Source organism: Neolamprologus brichardi, chromosome 14 (assembly GCF_056152115.1).
Source record: "Neolamprologus brichardi isolate AB-2024 chromosome 14, ASM5615211v1, whole genome shotgun sequence".
NCBI classification, from domain to species: domain Eukaryota; kingdom Metazoa; phylum Chordata; class Actinopteri; order Cichliformes; family Cichlidae; genus Neolamprologus; species Neolamprologus brichardi.
Window position 1 is genome coordinate 36,509,557 of NC_142117.1, and position 20,195 is coordinate 36,529,751.

The following is a 20,195-nucleotide window of genomic DNA, read 5'->3' on the forward strand; positions in this document are numbered from 1 at the left end:
GTACAGTAAAGACCCTAAAATAATACAGACAAACAATCATATGACCCCCTATGAGCAGCACTTTGGTGACAGTGGGAAGGAAAAACTCCCTTTTAACAGGAAGAAACCTCCAGCAGAACCAGGCTCAGGGAGGGGCGGGGCCATCTGCTGCGATTGGTTGGGGTGAGAGAAGGAAAACAGGATAAAGACATGCTGAGGAAGAGACACAGAGGTTAATAACAGATATGATTCAATGCAGAGAGGTCTGTTAATACATAGTGAGTGAAGAAGAAAAACCCAGTGCATCATGGGAATCCCCCGGCAGCCTACGTCTATTGCAGCATAACTAAGGGAGGATTCAGGGTCACCTGGTCCAGCCCTAACTATAAGCTTTAGCAAAAAGGAAAGTTTGAAGCCTAATCTTGAAAGTAGAGATAGTGTCTGTCTCCTGAATCCAAACTGGAAGTTGGTTCCACAGAAGAGGGGCCTGAAAACTGAAGGCTCTGCCTCCCATTCTACTTTTAAATACTCTAGGAACAACAAGTAGGCCTGCAGAGCGAGAGCGAAGTGCTCTAATAGGGTGATATGGTACTACAAGGTCATTAAGATAAGATGGGGCCTGATTATTTAAGACCTTGTATGTGAGGAGCAGGATTTTGAATTCTGGATTTAATAATGAGCAGTGAAGCTCTGGCTGCTCTAAACTTTTGTCAGATTTTGTACTTTCACAGACGTAGAAGAGCAGCCAGAGGTTAAACCTCTGTGAGGAACAGCCAATCAGAAGAAACGTTTCTTAAAGGGGGATGAGCTAAAACAGCTTGTTTCAGACAGAAGCTGAACCGACGTCCACTGTCAGATTAAGAAGGATTATTCTGAACTGTGAAGCGTGCAAAGCTGACCTGTCCCGTTATAAATACTCACCTCGACCATCAGTGAGACTGCGTGAGCAGTAACAGCTGCCTGACATCTTACTGGAGACACTTTAACACATCACAGACACTCTGACACCTTTTTAGTGTATTCAAGTGTATATATGCAAATGAGGTGTGAAGTCATTAAATAAACACAGATGAATGTGAACAGACCTCCTTCATCCAGCATTATACAAACAGCTGTTAGATCAAAGAGTCAAACCGAGCTTTGATGCAGACCAGAGCAGCACACCTGGTCCAGCTCAAACCTTTGTTTCAGTGGGGAGGAGCTCTGCGACTCACAGGAAGGAAAATTTAATAAATGAAAACTTTTCTTTCCTTTCACTCAGTTTTTTATTGCAGTGTAAACTGAGGGCACTGCAGTGAGTTTTCAGGGTGTTACTCTTTCACCCTGTGAACCTAATATTGAAAATATCAACACCAAGACCAGAAAAGAGCTCTAAGAAGCTCCGCCCACACGCTCTCCGTCAGTTACAGGTCAGGCACTGATGATGATGATGATACCAAAACTGCTCAGCACGTGCATATCAGAAAGTTTGTGCTCAGTCATCCCTCAGGTTAGTGAGTGCTGAGGTTCCTGCTGATGTCACAGGCGTCGGTGACTCGCCGCCGTCCTGCGCTGCCTCAGTCAACTGACAGTCGAACTGCTGCGTGAAGGCATGCAGCAGGTGAGGGACGACCTCCTCCACGCTAGCGTGTCTCCGCAGCTCGGCGCTCAGCGACGTCACGCCTTTCCCTTCAATCCCACACGGAACGATGTGGTCGAACCACGACAGGTCAGTGCAGCAGTTCAGCGCCAGACCGTGAGACGTGATGTAGCGGCCACAGTGTATTCCTGAAAACACGACAGCCGTCATTCAGGCAATTCTTACACAGGACGTGCTGAAGAGCAAGCAGCTGCGCTGGAGTCCTGCGATGAAATGAAACACGCACTGACGTAAACGTCCTTATATAAGATTAAACATGTTGCCAACCTCACACCTGACCAGCAGATATGAAGAGCATGTTTCCCAGCGCACTGTTATACCACACCTGAGTCCAGCCAGTAAAACTTCTGTCTATGCGAGCGGCCTTTAGGTCACATGACCTCAGACCTCCCGCTCGCTGACAGCCTTTAACAGGTGAACAGCACCTGCAGAGATTGGTGGTCGGCCATCTGCTGCGACCCCTAACGGTCAGCAGATGGCGCTTTGTAAATAAAATTGAATTGAACTGAATATTTTTAAACTGAGGATTTTTCACGGTGGTGGTTTCATTCTTGTCTCCATGTTTTTCCCGTCACATGTGTGGTCCGCTCTCCAAATGACACAATAACGTAAGAGAAAGGACTATGACTCAGTGCGTCTGGACATTTGTGTGCCAATGAAAAGAAGGCAGTGTGACTTTGTCCATCGTCACCTAAAGACGAGGAAGTAAGAAAACAGAATCAGTGCTTTTGAATAGTGGTGTCAGACAGAAGGACCTGTGACTCACTTATTTCAGACACATCACGTCTCTTCTGTTCTCACATCAGCGTGTGAAGAACAGAAGGAAGACTGGCAGCGTTGGTTTGACACCATTATGACAACAACAGGAAGAGGCCATGGATCAATCTTCCTACAGAATGATTATCCACCATTCTGTAACTGGGGCTTAAAATGAGTTTTTACTGGACTTTATGGTTTCAGCTGTGACAGTCCTGGTTCTGACCCAGCTGAGATCAAACTGGACCCTGATCGAAAGCGTCTGTGTGACTGTAGATCTATACCTCGCAGTATAAATAAAGCATCCTGAGGTGACTGCTGCTGATGCCAATAAACCTGGTGAACTCCACCTGTAGCCTGGATTAATCAGCTGCTCATGTCTGATTATTGGTAATTATTGGTTTTAAAAAGCAGCCACACAGTCAGTGAACACATGGTTGGTGATTGAGGCTCAGAGCGACGCAGTCGTACCGATGGCGCAGATCTTATTGTCTCCGACCCAAACTCCCGTGTGAGGGGACGTCGTAGCTCGGATGCCGAACCTGCTGCAGAGTGCGATGACGGTCTGCTCCAGCTGATCGACGTACCACCGCACGCTCTGAGAGAACAGAGAAAACATTAAAATACGTTCGGCTCTGATAAAAACACACCAATCTCACTCCCACGTCAGCTCAGACCTTCTTGAAGCTGCACAGGTTCAAGACTGGGTAGCAGACCAGTTGTCCCGGCCCGTGGAAGGTGATGAGCCCTCCCCGGTTTGCCCGGGCCACATCGGCCCCCAGCAGGCGCAGTTGGTCCAGCAGGGGCTCGGGGTAGGGTTTGTGGCGGATCCCGGTGGTGTAGACCGGCGGGTGCTCACACAGCAGCAGAGCGTGAGCAGGGCCGGACCGGTGCCGGTTCACGTAGACCTGCTGCAGTCGCAGAGCCTCCTGATAGGAGACCAGGCCCAGGCGGACCACCTCCACCAGCGGCTGGCCGCCCCGCATCTGGGACTGACACCAGACCAATCCAGACTGTTAGTTGCACAAATGTTTAGTTTTGTTACTTGTAACCTGTTTAAAATGTATCCAGCCTTAAAGGCTGCATGAGTAGGGGCGTGGCCTCTTTGATTGACAGGTGGATGGTGACGCAGGTGTCTGCTGTGACTTATACAGGGGATGGGTTCCGTCAGGAGCAAAGATCCTCCATCTGGTTATCTGAAACCAGCAGCACATTAGCTTTAGTGTCACAGCACATGTACATGCATGCTCATGTTCCCAGGACCTGAACCGAGAGTTCACAAGCTGCCCTAGAATATCGCAGTTTTTAGATTTCCTTAGTTCAGCAGAGATCCTGGGACATTTCTCCGAACATAATCCAAACGATACAAACCTGAGCTACTCACAGACAAATCGGCTGCTTCAATTCACACATTATAAACTGACAAAGCAGAAAACTAAAACTAAAATCGAGGTGGAGCTTCTGCTCGCGGGCACTGAGCGCTCTGACCTCAGTGACACGGTCAAAGCAAACCGCAGTACATCTCTGAATGGGAAGCAAATCCCTCCGCCGTGTCTCTACGTGGTTATTTCGTTAGTTTATTAATTTATCAAAATACTTTATCAAAACCATCACCTGTCTAACTTCTGTACGCTCCTCTACCACGACCCACTCTTCTTCTACAGCTGTGAGACTGATGACGTCTTCCGGTTTGTACAGCGCCGTCGTGCCGCGAGTCATTAACCGGAACCTAAAGTCTTTCATAATAAAACTGAATTATTATCGACTTATTTTTTAATCTCGCAGTTTTGTCAAATTAATAAATATCATTTCTTGAGTTGAAGAATTAGATTCATATTAAGGCAACAAAATCTAAATTGCCAAAGATATGCTCTCTATCATGAGAAAATAAATTCACAACAGGTAAATTACAATATGTTGGCCGTCTTGTTTTTAATTTTATTACTTCTCATCCCTCCGTCTTTATTTTGCCAATGTTTACTTTCTAAGTAGCGATTTCTTTGTCTTGCAATTTATGTTTATTGAAAATAATGCTGTTTAACCACACACTAACAATCACAAACTCAGCCCCAACAGAAAGAGACATATTTAGCAGCTTTGATTTTCAAAGCACAATTTGCTACATATTTTACATGTTTTTTTTTACAGACTACCATCAAGTTATTTTTTATTTTCTAAATTTGGAAATGCACAATAAAATGCAACGACTTAGTTTTATTTTGAAGTCGACACCTGACGTCAGAGGAGGCTCGCGCCGCTGTGATTCAGCGGCTCCGGTTGGCGGGCTGCACGCGCGTCCACTCTGCTGCGCTCGCGCTGTTTCGGCGGCGGCAGGGCGGGGTTTGTTTTGAGAGCGGACCGGAGAGAGAAGACTCACCAGGGAAGATGGCGACCGCAGGGTCTGCCGAACGGCCTGGGAGACCGGCCAGCGCCACGGCCGCCGGCACGTCCCGGGCCGGGCTCGCAGCTCGGTGCCGGTCCGGGTCCAGCCCACCCGAGTACGAATCCAAGAAGTGCATGGCGTGCGCGGAGACCGGTGGCAGCCCGGCCGGCAGACACCTGGCCTGTCCGCTCTGCCTAGCCCGCAGACACTCCGGCAGCGAGGAGCGGCTCCGCGGGAGGAGCGACCACGAGAGTAGCAGCAGTAGGCCGGGCGGGAGGGACTGCGACAGCCGGAGAGGTCGGTGAGCTTCTCGGGGAATCGCCCGTGCAGATTTCGCTGTATCACACCGCTGCAGGGTGTTTGTTTAACGGCAGAAAACAGCGGGAATTTAAATTAAATCAACTTTAATAAAGTTTAACGTGAGCAGCGGGCGGTGTTAAGAATGTTAAAGGTTAGTTTTATGTGAAAAACATCTATGAAGTGTGATAGCTGCAGGCGTAAAAATCCCCGCTTTTCTTTATGGAGTTTTGTATGGAGCTACAGGATCAATCACAGGTCAACGTGTGGACAGAGGACACGTGACTGCTCACAGTGACCTCACCTGATCACAGGTATAGGCAGCAGGGTCACATGTCATGTGGCACTGCTCAGGTCTGCAGATGGGGAATGTGTCCAGACATGTACAGCTGGAGGAGGAGTTGAGTTACTGCAGTACTAGTAGTACTGGAGGTATTACTGCATGGACTCTGTTAGCAGTGACTGGCTGGAAAAGCCCAAGGGCGTTATTACTAGTACTTAGAGCAGGACACAGCAGGAGAACCATAAATACTGTAAGTACTCTTTGACTTGCTCTGACCACTGTGAACAGCAGTTCTTACATAAGAAAGCTCGGGTGAGACTCGCTGGCTTCATGTGTGTTGGATGAAGTCAGAAGGTGCTGATGGTGATCATCACCTCTCATGGTTAATGTTTTATTCATTGACCCGATACTGACGCCTTTAGCATTTTTCCTTTTAGGCTCTATCTGATCTGTGTGATTCACAGTTCACAATCATCCCTGTTTGTCTGATGCTGGGCTTCTGTCGTGTCTCTCTGACATCACAGAGAGCCAAGAGTAGAGCAAACTGTGCCCGAGCTGTGAGCTCACAGGTTTACTGCACGTGCACTGAGCTCGTTATTACACAGTTTTAAGACAGGAAGTGAACAGTAGAATTTTAGTAGTCAAAGTCACCTGTTTAAATTGTGTTAAGCCTTTAAATTATTAGGGGCGTGGCTTCTTTGACTGTTTTCTCTTTGGCTGTGTTCCTTTAGAGTTCTTCGTCTCTCCGGTGCTCATCCCGAAGTCTGCCGACGCTCCTTCGGGCCCGAGCGGGAAACACAAGGTGAGTCAGAGAGCTGCAGGTAAACCTGTGATCACCTGTGGGTGGTTAAGCTTGTCACAGCCGAGTGTTTTATTGCTGAGGAAGAAAAGCAGAGCTCTGCAGGCTGCCGATATCAAACTGGGAGAACTTTGGCTTTAATTTGAGCTCATTAAGTTTTCTCTCAAAGTTTTCACTGTGAGTCTCGATATACCGTCGCAGATGCTGCGTCGTCTCGCGGAGACGGGAGAATCTTTGTGTTTTAACCCTCGAAATAAACTTTAACCGTGTTTCAGATGCTGCTGTGTGACGACAGAGAGGAGGTGAAGAGGAGGAGCTCTCTGAACTGTAAAGACGAGGCAGTCCGTCGTGATGAAGATCCGGTGAGTGATGACAGGCTGAATGTTTTCATCCTGCAGCAGCTTCTTAAATAGCCGTTGTCCCTCCTCAGGGCGTCCTGTCTGACTCCGAGAATGAGGAGCCGATCAGCAGGAGGATCCGAAACATCTCAGCCTTCATCAGGAAAACCAAAAACTCATCCGCTGGGTGAGCACAACCACCCTGTCCTATTCCTTTTACAGACAGTGAACGTACCACAGACTACAGGGGTGTGACCTCTGACCTCTGCGTTTATTCTTTAGGAGTTGTCAGAGGAGCAGGAGCTGCACTGATCCTGTGGAGGATGGAGGAGGAAAGATGAAAGTTGTCACCCAGCCGGCAGCCGTGATGGAGCGGGTACGTGAGACAGTCATGTGATCGAGACTCCCGTCTGTGGGAACCTTAGAAGAAATAGTGTTTTATCAGGCTGTGTTAGAGAGTGTAATCAGATTACTGTATGCTTCAGGAGCCATGCAGGTTCAGTCTGCGGGGAGAAGGATCGTTAAGCCCCTCTCCCATTAGAACCTGCTCGGGTCGGCAACATTAGCCAGTTTTCAGGGTTACCTGTAGGTCGTAGTACCTGGTCGGGGTCCAAGCGATCCGAGCAGGTAATAAAATGCGACTTCATCAGACCACATGATTGGCTGGTCAGTAGCGTCACTGGATGAGTCGTGAGAGCTTCTCGTTCACTAAAATCAAAACCGCCATTTTTGAAACGCTACATCAAAACAACGCTGCGTTCCCCGGACGAAAAGCCACAGAGTGAGCTGCAGGCATGTATCTGCTGCGACGTCCACCTTCGTCTTAGTGTCACATATCAATAGACTCTGTGCACCTTAGCATGTGCTACTTCCTGTAGGGCGCCTCGTTTCCGGTGTGATATTCACGTCTTGTTTACGGTCAGGTTTTCCAAAACAAGTCAACCAAATGGACGAATCAAGCGGCGATTTACATTTCTCAAGATGTCGTATTACTGAATATATCTGTAGATGATGTTCGTCGACGTGTCGATATTTTCCCCACGCCTCAAAGAGAGAAAGGATTCAAATGTTTTATTTCTCAGTGTTTGTATACAGCGCTCCCTCGTTTATCGCCGGCGTTGTTCTAAAAATAACCAGCAATCGGTGAAGCCTGTGAAGTAGCCAACTTTATTTTTTACAATTATTTGAGATGTTTTGAGCCCCTCACTACACTGTTTATACACTTTTCTCAGACAGGCATGAAGTTCAAACCTTGGTAGAAAAATAATTCCAGTATTATAGGATGAAACCAAAGATCAAACACCTGCGTTAAACACCTGCGTTAAACACCTGTGTGGTCGCTGACTTGTGTTCTTGTGTCCTCCGCCAGGTTGGCATCAGCCACAGCTATGCGGCAGGAATCCTCCTCTCCTCTGAGAACAGCCGCTCTATCTCCGCCCCCATCACCGCTCCCGATCGGAGGCTCACCTGGCGAGCTGTGCTGACATCATCTTCCTCGGCTCTCCTGTGCATGCCTCCTCCCCGCCCGGAGCGCTCCATCAGCCCCGAGAGCAACGACAGCATCTCCGAGGAGCTCAACCACTTCAAGCCCATCGTCTGCTCGCCATGCACGCCACCCAAGCGCCTCCCGGACGGCCGCCTGATGGAGCCCACCATCGTGAAGTCCACGCCCCGGAACCTGACTCGCGGTCTGCAGAAGGCCACCAGCTACGAGGCCAGCCCTGCCGTCCTGCAGAAGTGGAGGCAGATCGAGCTGGACCGCCAGAGCCTCAAGGTGAACTCCAAGGCCACGCTGACGAGCCCCGTCTCCGAGGTAAACCACAACAAGCTCGGCGAGGGCGCAAAGACGCGCCAGTCCCCGGCAGGAGATGCAGTGACGTCAGCAAACAAGAGGAGGCTGCTGTTCGACTCTCCAGCCGGCGACACGGACAACTTCCAGAAGCAGTCGGTGAAGATCCGCGTCCCCGCAATCCGCTACAGCAGCGAGTCGACCTTCAAGGGAGGCTTTGAGCCGCCGGCCGGCACTCCCGAGTCCTGCAGCACGGGGGCGCTGTTCAGTCGGAAACAGTCGTTCTCGCCCTACACCAAGAACTCTGGGGTGCAGTCCTGTAAGTTAGTGCCAAAGGACTCTCAGAGTCCCAGGAAGGAGTCCGACAGTAGCATCCACAACCAGACTACCTCACGGAGGGGCAAGAAGAGGAAGCAGAAGACCAAACACCTGGACTCGAGCCGCGACTTGGATCTGAAGAGGGGCCGGTCCGTCAACCAGGAAGCGCTGGACGAACGGTACATCTGCCAGATTCAGCAGGAGCGGCAGGATCGAGCGCTCGCCCTGAAGCTGCAGAGACAGTTCGACCGCGAGAACCAGAACCGTAGAAGGAGCCCCGACAAGTATTTCCTGCGGTCCTGGATGTCCACTCAGAGCCGCAGGAGGCGTGGCCTGAGGAGGTCCCGACGAATCAACAAGAAGCACTAGACAGACGGGAAGGATCTCATATATGCAAAGACACGAAAGGCGAAGGTTTAATGAATGTTTTCACTCGTCTGACAAACGGGTTTGTAACCTGGAGACGTTTCTTCCAAACACCAGCAGATCACCAAAAACTGAACCTTCAGCTGCAGGACGGCCCGACAGTCATCACCACAGGAAACGTCCTGGAAGTGTTTGAACTCGGAGGCTTAATCTGAGCTTTTTTACAGATCGCCGTTTCTCTGCAGCTGGAACAAAGAAAGCTTTCACAGGTTCAACCATAATCACGTGGCCCGGGGCAAAGCATGTTTATGTTGAGCTTCCAGTTATAGATCCAGGGTGGATGTGAGGCCCTGAGCTGAACATCGCATCCCGACACCGCTGAAGGCGACGGCGGTGTTTCATCCGTGTTTGTGCGCTGCGTTCCACAGCGGCCTGCGCATCATCTGAAAATGATGCACAGGTTCAGATGAAGGCAGGCTGCACGCCGCCGGGCCGAACACGACTCTGTCGGTTCAGTCCGCTCCACGGGATGATGATGATGATGATGATGATGTTTATTAATATAGTTCATTTAAATCTCACCGGCCTCACAGTGATCTCCGAGAGGCCGAGGAAATCTAAAAGGAGCTTTATGGAAAGAAATGAGATGAGTGTGAGTGTCGGCCTGAGCTGCTGTTGGACAGAAGTCTGTCTTTGTATTTGTGACAGTTTATGAAGCCCAGTTTGACTAAAATAGCTAAAAGTGAATTTTTATTGGCTCTAAAACTCCAAAAGTCCAAAATCATGATTCGTGTGTGTTTCGGTAGCTCAGAGTGTGACACGCGTCTCTTCGTTCATATCTGAACACATCACTTCCCACCTGACGCTCCCTCTGGGTGTGCAGGTAACCCTCCACCCCTGAAAGCGTGACATGTACCTGGTATCACCCTCTGAGGTTGGAAGTGGACAGAAACCTGCAGGAACCCGGAGCACCGACGGTCGCTGTGGCGCAGGTTTCTGTCGGGGGTCAGCAGCACGTCTTTGCCCCGGGCAGGTGGAAGTTACCCCTGGTTTATCCTCGTGAGAACTTTCCACAGGTTAATCAAAGTCCAGCCGACCTGCACGTGTTGGGAATGCAGGAGAAACCAGAACCCGCTCTGAATATAAGGAGGTGTTGAGTCAGACTTCTCCCAGCAGCCGAGGATCACGGGACATAAACTTCCTCTAGTATAGCTTCTGGTATCATCCTGGTCTTCCAGTCTGAAAGTCGGAGCTGCCGAGGCTCGTGGGGACTGCGGTCTTTAGAACCCAATTGGTCAGGAAGGATTTCTACCTGAATTCGGATCAGGAGACTCACCTGGTCACTCTCAAGGAGCGAGGAGCCGTGTGATTGGACGAGCTTTATGGCCTGTGATGTCAGATGCTGGTGCATTCAGACCAAATGTGAATTTACTGTGGTCACAGAGCTCTGACTGTGGTACTTTTAAAATTATTGATTTATAAAAATCACGCTGGAGTCAGAACTTCACCTGTGGTCCACAGGAAGCAGGTGAGGCAGGTGTAGAGCCGACAGCCATTTAGCAGGTTAGAGCCCCGTCTCTATGTAGAGAAACTTCCACTATTGGGCCAAGCTGAACCAATCAGTGACAAAATCCAGCCTGACCCTTCACCCCTCACAGTCAGCTGTTTTCTGTCTGCGACGTAAACATATTTAATGCAGAAACTGCCTTCATGCTGCGAATACGGTCAGAGTTACAGCGTGAGGTGGTTTCCAAATCGGGATCTTTTTAATGGTTTTGATCGCTCCGTCAGTGCAGCAGAGGTCCACACGAAGCCTTCAGGCTGAAACCGTGTTTAAGCTGTCAGAAACTGCAGCTCGCTGCCACGCCCCTGCAGGAGCCTGAGCCTGAAGCGGAGACTGAAGGTGGGCGTGCACGTGCTTGGTCTGAGCTCACCTTCACCCTCTGCTTCAGCTGCACGGCTTCTGTTTGCAGGTCGTCTGTAACGGTGATGCTGTAGCTCCTGCAGGCCGTCCAGATGTCTGGTTCCTCAACACACGTGTTTTTTCTCCATGCTAAGCTCCGTCAGTGGTTTGCCTGAGTGCAGCGCCACGCTGTGTTCACACTGCTCAGATCAGAGGCAGTCGCTGAGCGCTGGTAGGTCGCTGTTAGAAAAGCCGTACTCGCACTGAGCCTCAGTAATGTCATGATTCACTCTGGGGGTCGTATGTATGATAGACACTGAAGAAGATGTGAGGGCGGGACAAACTGAGGACACGTCCACAAACATGGAACGTGTTGGTGTAGTTACTCTGCAGTTCCTCTACCTGAACACCTGCAAAGAAACAACGAGGTTGGGTGGAGTTAGAACCAGACTGCAGCTCACAGGCTGGATGTAAAATAAAGGTGTAGCTCCTTAAACCTGCATTCTCTCTGATGTCCAGCAGGGGGTGGCAACTCAAAAATCTGAGACACTCATGCTCACCTGGTCTCTGTGCTCACTAACTCTTTCCTGATTGGCTGATCATGATTTTGGAGATGATGGTCCCGTCAGAGTCACAGGAAGCAGGTTAGGGTTTAGGGCGGGGCTACCTGTGATTGACTGGTCGTGTCTGCCAGCAGCACAAACCCAGGTCCAGTTCAGTGACTGGAGTTACCTGAGGTAAAAGGCCACGCCCCTAATAATTGTATTACTACCTTTAGCTTACAATATAAAGCGACTTGAGATGGCTGTTGTTGTGATTTGATGCTAAATAAATAAAAGTGAAGCGAATTCAAACCAGGTGAGCGTAAAATGCAGGTGTCATGAAGGGAAATGATCCACAGAGACCGACGGTGTATCAGGCTGCAGACGTGTTCATTTTATCACGGGAGTCTGCTGCCTCTGCTGGACGGTGGAGGAACTGCAGGCTTTGGAGGTTTAGCTAATTGGTTTAGATAATAACAACATTCCTGCTGTTTCCTTTTTTTTTCTTTTTTTTTTTACATTTCTGCGTCCTCAGTGATTCCTGGCCTTCATCATCATCATCATCATCAGCTGTTAAAGTTTAATTTGAAGTCTTGATGGAGCTGAAGGGCTTTTTTTTTTTTAAACTCCATTAAAGATGTGCACGTTTCTGTTTTGTATTCTTTGGTGGGTGCAGAGAGTTCAGGTGGGGGTGGGTGGACGGGGTCAGGGGTCACGCTGAGTGCCAAATGAGCAGAAGACGTTGATCCTTTGTAACGGACTAGTTTTGTATGAGCGGCTGCTGGAAGAAAAAGTAAAAGAGTTGAAACGCTGGCTCGTGTCCTGTCTTCTCTTCACTCAGTGATCTGAAGCCCAGGGCTCACCTGAGACGCTCACCTGAGCTTCCCGCAGATTGCCGATGATTGGTAAGAAGAAGCAGGAAGTGCAGCAGGACGTCCTTCATCAACTGCAAACAATATCGCCATCAAAAACTCAGCAGGTTGAAGGTGATGCTACAAACTCTGTTACTCCATGTTTCATTCCCCAAATCAAAATGAAGGATGCTGTAAAGCAGCTGCTGTGAAGTCTGATATCCACAGAGAGGTGTTTACTGAAATAGAAACCAGCAAAGCCTGTAACAATAGAACAAAAGTTGCAAAAGTTCTTCTTTTGTTTTCAAAATAAAGCCCTCCAGTTACTTATTGGATGTTGCCAACATGTGTTAATCAGCATTTTCAAAGATTAAAGCCCCAAGTTAATTCAAAAACATCCACCACGGTGCTCAGAAATGTTTCAGATCTTAACAATGACAATCCAGACAGCACAGTTCAACTCGACCAGCAAACGTGCTCATGCATATGTTAAAGTTTTCCAGCCGACAATAGATGATATGCAGGCGCAGACTTTTTGATGGGCGGAGCAATGTAATCATGCACGCACTGATTTGTGCCTTTAGAATTTATACGTTTTGTTTGGAGGGAATGTTTTACCTCCACTTCTCGTTTGTTTTGGTATTAATTAGGGCTGCCACGATTAGTCGACTAGTCACGATTACGTCGACTAATCGTCAACGACTGATTTAATAGTCGACGCGTGTTTGAAGCTTTGTAAGATCACAAAAGACGCAGGAATAAGTAGTAGGATTTAAGAGTGTAATAACGGACTGAAACAGAAGATGGCAGCACTGCATGTACAAGGATGCCAGCTGCCGTTAAACCCCGAAGAAGAAGAAGAAGCTGTGTCCCAGAATTCATAGCGCAGCCCAGCTCAGTTTCCAACAATGGCGGCAGCTAGTTAGTTTTAATGTTACTCTTATTATTCTTTCTGGGTCACAAAATAAACGTTTAACATATTTTCAGTCGAGAATGTAGCTGTGTAAACCTCAAATATCTGCTCAGTTTATCAAGACACCACATATTTTCAAAAGCGCTCCGACGTTTTTGGAGACGTCTGTTAGCCACTAGCTCGATAGCTAACCGGGGGCTAGGCTCGCTAGAGCCGTGAAAACACCGGACTCCCGGCTAATCGTTTTCAAACCCACCGCCGTCTTTCACTACTCAGGTTAAACATATATAAGTTACTTAGATAACTTAAAAATGTTATTGTTTGGCTTTTTTCAGTATTTCATTTGTTCCTGAGTAAATCGGTTTGGCTGAGATTAAAGTTTTTACACAGCTGAATAAACGTCAAGCAGACAGCTGATTATCAGAAGTGTGAGATGCTGAGAATTTACTCCGGTGTCCTGTTATATTTTAGATAGCAAGGAGTTTATTAAACTTCACCGAAACAATCTGCAAACTTCATTAAAATTTAATAAACTATCATCTTGTCTTTATTTTTAGTTAGCACATACCTAAAACACTTAAAGCTGTAAGCTAATGATAGTTATATAAGAGCAGATGCTGCTGGTGCAATAAGCTGTAGTTTTACGTCCAATGGATGATGATCTGATTAGTCAACTAATCGCAAAAATAATCGGTGACTAGTCGACTATCAGAATAATCGTTTGTGGCGGACCTAGTATTAATGTAGCTACTTTATTATTCATCTATTTATTTGAGATGCACCAAATCACACAGACTTATTTTTACATCTGAGGGGGGTTTTTTTTATCTTCGCTGGAAGAGACATTTTGATTTTTAACTTACACTTGAGTGTGTAATATAGATAAAAAACCGTTACAGTGGAAAAAAGAAGCCAGTTTCTCTTTGTTTCTTTCCATTGTGGTTTTTATCTAAATAAAAGCTTGCGTTTTTTCTGAACATCGGCTGCTGCCGTTCTTTCTTTCTGTTATGAGTTTGAGTAAATGAATTGCTGCATTTGGGCGCAGCTGGAAGACGGTGCCATTAAAACAGTGCTATTATTTTTCCGTTGACTGCTTCTCTTAACCTCACTCCACGACAGGAGTGAAGTTAACCATCTGGCTGAGTGGTGCTGCTGTGGAGAGGGTAAGCAGCACCAAGTTCCTGGGTGTGCACATCTCAGAAGATCTCTCCTGGTGAGAAAACACAGCATCACTGGTTAGCAAAGCCCAACAGTGACTTTACTTCCTCCACAAACTGAGGGGAGCGAGAGCCTCAACCCCATTATGAGCACCTTCTACAGAGGCACTGTGGGGAGCATCCTCAGCAGCTGCATCACTGTGTGGTATCCTGCACTAGTTCCTGCTGGAAACAGCTACAACAGGTAGTGAGAGCAGCGGAGAGGATCGTGGGTACTTCTCTTCCCTCCCTCCATGACATCTGCTGCTCCTGCCTCATCCTGAAAGCTCTCTGCATTACAGAGACTCCACCCATCCATCAAACAGATTCTTCAGTTTGCTAACATCAGACTGAAGAGCCTCGAGGCCAGAACCAGCAGACTGAGAGACAGCTTCATCCATCAGGCTGTCAGGATGCTGAACTCTCACACACACCAACTCCAGACCTGCATCCACCTCTGACCACCCCCTCCCCACACTACACACAAACTCTTGGATTGTGTTGGACTCTGTTGTGTGTGTATGACACTTTTATCTGTTTTAGTGTAACACTGAGGGCTGTGGGAGCACTGCAATTTAAAATTCCCGAGTATGATCTGCACATGTGGTTTTTGACAAAAAATGACTTTGAGATTTTCAAAATGGAGGCCTTCAGTAAGTTATAAGAGATACGATAAGACTTTATTGATTCCACGGCGGGTTTTTTTGTTTTGTTTTGTTTTGTTTTTTTTGCGTTACCTCAGCTCAGGTACAGATATCAGAAGGATATTTATTTATCTTTATAAAGATACAAATAAAACACAAACAAATATAAATTAAGTAAGATAATACACTATATACAGCGGCAGCGCTTTAACGTGTCAGATTTTCTAAATAAAGGCCTCCTGGCTGTTCGCTAAAAACTGAACCTCGTACGTTTTTATTCATTTCACTTTTGAGTCGTTTGTATTTTCCACATGAGCGCGCACGCCGCAGCTGCCTCGGCCACGCTTGCAGACGTGGTGACGACATGCGCGTCGAGCGCTATGGTTTCGGTGGACAGCCAATCGGCTACATCCAAGTCACAGAGCCGTGTTTGTAGCGGAAGAGAAGATGGCGGCTGCAGCTGCGGGGAACAGAAAGAGCGGGCTGCTGGAGAAAGTGAGTAAAAGCGTGAACGGATTCTCCTGAGCAGGATGAACCCCTGCGGGGAGGGTCTGTGTCCCGGAGCTGGGAGGCCTATGTCCCCGCTGCAGCTGTTGCTCGGCTCGGTGTGTGTCTGTGTGAGCCGCCGCTAAGGGGCTAAGCTAATGCTAACGAGCTAAAGTGGATACATTCAGAATGAAAACAAAATAAAAACAAAGTTGAGTATGAAGCTGAGAGCCGAGTTTAACCTCGGCGTGGGAAATAAACCGTTATTAGAGGTCAAAGTTCAGCGGTTTGTTCTATTTCCTGCTTCCAGCTGTTAAACAGCTGCACCAAACCGGAAACAGACAGTTTAACTAAACTCACTCGTCTGTTAAACAGGTGATGTAGGAGTGCACGAGGCGTGCTTCAGAATGAAGCTTTAAGTTTCCACACATGAAACAGGTCAAACATCTGCAGCAGGTGGCGCTGCACGTGGGCACAATAACTCTTGTTCTTTTGCGGAGGGGGGGTTTAGCTTCCATCATACATGACAGGAAGATGATGTCTCCGCCCTCAACACGAACTCTCCCTGAGAAGAGTTGCAGTCGCTGCCTCCGTGTTTATGTTAGTCTGATCTTCAGATGGAAACTGTCAATTAAACGGCTGTTTGTGTTTCAGTGGAGGATCGACGAGAAGCCGGTGAAGATTGATAAATGGGATGGAGCGGCGGTGAAGAACTCCTTGGATGACGCTGCGAAGAAGGTTTAATTGATTATTTTTATCCACATTTTAACAGCAACTATTCAAACATGAACCGCATGTGTTACTTGTTCTTATTGAAACGTTCCAGCAGTTTACGTCCATGTTTCAGAGACATGAATGACTTTAGAGCAAGATGTTTTAAGTAAAACAGAAAAGGTTCACTCAGGTGAGAGGAGGGTGGAGAACTGCAGCTGTGTGATGGTAAAGGTGGGAGGAGGGAATTCCTACGTTTGAAGCGACCTGAGCAGTGTTTCTTCAAGGAGCGAATTTCATTGGTCAGATTTTTGCTGATGACGTCAGATTCACACAGGGGGCATGTCCGAATTCATGGGCTGCTTCCTCCTGAGGCCGCATTCGTAGACCTATTACGTCACAGCGATGAAGGCTGTCCAAATTCGTAGACTCCTCCGAATGCAGCCGACAAATGCGTCCTCCTTTTCCCCAAATTTGAAGGATGGGTCGGGTGTGTCCTTCGTGGCCTACCATATCCCAGAATTCATAGCGCGGCCCAGCCAAACTCCAGTTTCCAACAATGGCGGCCGCTACTAAGTTTTAAAATTACTCTTACTAATCTTTCTGGGTCACAAAATAAACTTTTAAGATATTTTCAGGCGAGAAAGTAGCTGTGTAAACATCAAATATCTGCTCGTTTATCAAGATATCGCATATTTGCAAAAGTGCTTCGACGTTTTCGGAGACGTGTGTTACCCACCAGCTCGATAGCTAGCCGAGAGCTCAAGGGTCACTGGAGCCGCCGAGAACGGCACAACTCCCGGCACATCATTTTCAGATCACCGCAGTCTTTGGCTACTCAGGTTAAACGTGATATATAAGTCACTTAGACAACCTAAAAATGTTATTGTTGGGCTTTTTTCAGTGTTTTATTTGTTCGTGAGTAAATCTGTTTGGCTGAGATTAAAGTTCTAGTTTTCACACAGCTGAATAAACATCAAACAGAAAACTGATTAAACAGAAGTGTGAGACGGTCGAGAGTTTCCTCCAGTTTCCTGTTATATTTTAGACAGCAAGGAGCAGACGGCCGAGTTCATTAAACTCCACCCACACAGCGGTGACACAAATCAGAAGGCTAGACCGTCACATTTCAGAGCCTCGCTCTTTGGTCTTCTCGCTCTTCGGAGGACGCAGCCTATGAATTTGGACACAGCTACAGTCGAAACTTCGTCACTTGTTTAAGCTTTGAATGATGTTTGCAGCATAAAGCTTGCATGCGTGTGAGAGCTTCACTGTCGGCTGGGATTTTTCACTCATGAGTCATGAACGCATGTGAAGGAAAGCTGCTGCTCACCTTGTTTGACCTCTGGGCCCTCTGCAGGTGCTGCTGGAGAAGTACGGTTACCTGGAGAACTTCCAGCTGGTCGACGGGCGCCTGCTGATCTGCACTGTGTCCTGTCTGTTCGCCATGCTGGCTCTGGTCTGGGACTATCTGCACCCCTTCCCCGAGTCCAGACCCGTCCTCGCCTGCTGCGTCATCTCATATCCTTCAGCCGGACACATCTCACCTCTGCTTTTAACAAATACGATGAACTCACAGTGTGTCGTATGTTAAACATGTGAGGGGAAAAATGTTAAAATAAGATTCAAAATTCAGAAACGACAGAATCAGTAAAAATGTTTTTACATATTAAAAACACTGAAAGTCTCATGAATGTCACTAAAACACAAAAACAAACGTTTTTAGAAATGATTCCATCTAAGATGATGATGATGATGAGCGTGTTGGCTTTCCCTAACTCCTCTTCCTCACGTACTTCATCATGATGGGCATCCTCACGCTGTACACCTCCTACAAAGAGAAGAACATCTTCCTGGTGGCCATGCAGAAGGATCCAGCTGGGATGGATCCAGACCACATCTGGCAGCTCTCCTCCTCCCTCAAACGGTCAGTGGGAATCAAACCAGCAACCCCAGCAGCACATTTCCTTATCTGCGATGGACTCAGTGGATCAGTTTGCGTCTGTGTTTTCCAGGTTTGACGACCAGTACACGCTCCGAGTGTCCTTCTCCGACGGGAAGGCCAGGAAGTCGAGAGAGGCGGACTTCACCAAGTCGGTGTCGGCGTTCTTCGACGAACACGGGACGCTGGTGATGGACCAGTTTGAGAAGAGCGTTTCTAAACTGCACGACACGCTCGCCGCCGACAAGAAGACCAAATAAAAGACGGGAAGCAAACGTGGTGTGAGCCTGCCTCCTCTGTTCCTCCTCACAGTTCACTGGTTTCAGCTCCATCAGGAGCTGCCAGAGGAAACTTATTCATGCATTCATATCTGCAGTCTGTCTGTTTTTACCACCACACTCTGAACAACCCCAGAGGTCAGCACGCCATGCCGCAAACCGGGGGCCTCTCCTTTATTAGTCAGACTCGGCAGCAGAGTCACAGGTCCGTGTTGCCCACTCATGCTCCGAGAGTGGGAATGATCTGAAACCAGTGAACTTCAGGAGGGACAGAGACCAGAGTCAGAGGCTCAGCTCCACTGAAGGGTTTCTTTTCCTGTCACAGCTGACTGTCACTCAGAGGTCAAAGGTCAGGTGTTTTGTCAGCAGGTTAGGAACATTTCAGCTATTTAAAAACATCCTGAGACTCAATGCGTCTTCCCCGGGTCTCCGAGTATTAAAGGTTTAAGGACCGCTGTGTGACATGGCTGTGGTGGGCGGAGCCTTACGTAAGGGTCACGGCGGTGGGGAATAAGCAGCTAATGATGGCCAACGGTTTAAAAATAAAATGTGATGTTTTCAGTGTTTAAAGTAAAGTTTTCGTCATTGTTTTCTCTGTGATGTGAGAATCAGTTTGAACTGCAGCAGGTGTCTGAACAGGTGAACTAACCGGTGCGTCGGCTCACTGGCTGACGCGTTGGTGCCGTACAACAGGAAGTGGACATTGATCAGACCTTTATTTTGAAAATTTTTTATTCTCAGATGCTTTCTCTGTATTAAAAAAACATTAAACTTGGATCTTGTTAGAGAAACATCTGGATGTGTGTCTCACTTTGAGTTCAGCTCTCAGCCCCCACAGGGTCACCTGCACAGGTGACCCTGGTCAGCAACCTGTGGGTGTGGCTTTGGTTTGTGTGGAGGTGTTTGTGGTGCAGCACCGCTGTCCGGCCAGCAGGTGGAGAACTCAGGCTGACGTTCGCGTCCACAGGCAGCAGCCGGCGTGCAGCTCCAACACTGTTCACACGGTTTCTCTTAAAGAGTCAGTGATTGGACACGCGTGGAGGGAGCACTTCCTGTCTGCGTCCTCTGAGCACCGTCAGGCGTTGATGAGGTTCAGTTTTCCAGCAGCGACGTCTGAACTGACAGCAAAACGATGCTGATTTCAATTTAAAGGTCCTGAGTTCGATTCGCCCGCCTGGCCGGTCCATTCACAGGTATGAATGGTTGTCTGTCTCTCTGTGTTGGCGACCTGTCCAGGGTGTGCCCCGCCTCCTGCGCTGTGGTAGCTGGGATAGGCTCCACCCCCACCATGACCCTGTCAAGGATAAGAGGATGGATGGATGCAGTTACATTTAAACCTGACTCACCTGAACTAGTGTGAACAAATCTAAACCTGTGATTTGGTGGATAAACAAAATCTGTCAGCCTGCAGCACAGATTTAAAGTCGCTCCTTGAACTGTGAAACTTTTCAGAGCTCACGACGTGAAACTATGAAATCAAAGCGTTTAAAGATTTCCTGATAAAAACATGTCAAACTCCAAACCTCGTATTTGGCTTCAGTCTGCAGAAACCAAACTGAACAATAAAGTTACATCAAATAAAATCATATGCAACATTCGTGCTGATGATGTAGAGACCGTCTGATACTCACACGTCTTCAAATGGCCTCTGAGACTCCACCCCAAAGATGGTGGCAGCTAAAATGCTCAGGGTCCAAGAGGCCGAAGTTGCTCAAACACAAAATTTATGTGAAACTCAGTTTTTAACCATAATGAGGTCAAACTGGTTCAAATGTAAACTGT

General features: G+C 47.9%; 3 protein-coding genes across 3 annotated transcripts; 2 read left to right on the forward strand and 1 right to left on the reverse strand.

Annotated features, from left to right (window-relative positions):
• Positions 1 to 487: 487 nt before the first annotated feature.
• Positions 488 to 4,077, reverse strand: lipt2 (lipoyl(octanoyl) transferase 2). Its single transcript, XM_006809898.2, has 4 exons — positions 3,989 to 4,077; positions 3,052 to 3,570; positions 2,846 to 2,972; positions 488 to 1,746 (listed from the first exon to the last, which is right to left on the reverse strand). Exons 2-4 carry the CDS (start codon positions 3,358 to 3,360, stop codon positions 1,454 to 1,456), a joined length of 729 nt encoding a protein of 242 aa, XP_006809961.2. The 5' UTR covers positions 3,361 to 3,570; positions 3,989 to 4,077; the 3' UTR covers positions 488 to 1,453.
• Positions 4,078 to 4,660: 583 nt separating this feature from the next.
• On the forward strand, positions 4,661 to 12,174 carry rnf169 (ring finger protein 169). Its single transcript, XM_006809900.3, has 6 exons — positions 4,661 to 5,054; positions 6,069 to 6,139; positions 6,412 to 6,498; positions 6,567 to 6,661; positions 6,757 to 6,850; positions 7,844 to 12,174. The coding sequence occupies exons 1-6, from the start codon at positions 4,760 to 4,762 to the stop codon at positions 8,948 to 8,950; spliced, it is 1,749 nt and encodes a 582-aa protein (XP_006809963.2). The 5' UTR covers positions 4,661 to 4,759; the 3' UTR covers positions 8,951 to 12,174.
• Positions 12,175 to 15,349: 3,175 nt separating this feature from the next.
• spcs2 (signal peptidase complex subunit 2) lies at positions 15,350 to 19,204 on the forward strand. The gene is made up of 5 exons (XM_087851263.1): positions 15,350 to 15,491; positions 16,137 to 16,220; positions 17,554 to 17,713; positions 17,985 to 18,120; positions 18,209 to 19,204. The coding sequence occupies exons 1-5, from the start codon at positions 15,444 to 15,446 to the stop codon at positions 18,393 to 18,395; spliced, it is 615 nt and encodes a 204-aa protein (XP_087707389.1). The 5' UTR covers positions 15,350 to 15,443; the 3' UTR covers positions 18,396 to 19,204.
• The last annotated feature ends 991 nt before the right edge of the window (positions 19,205 to 20,195 follow it).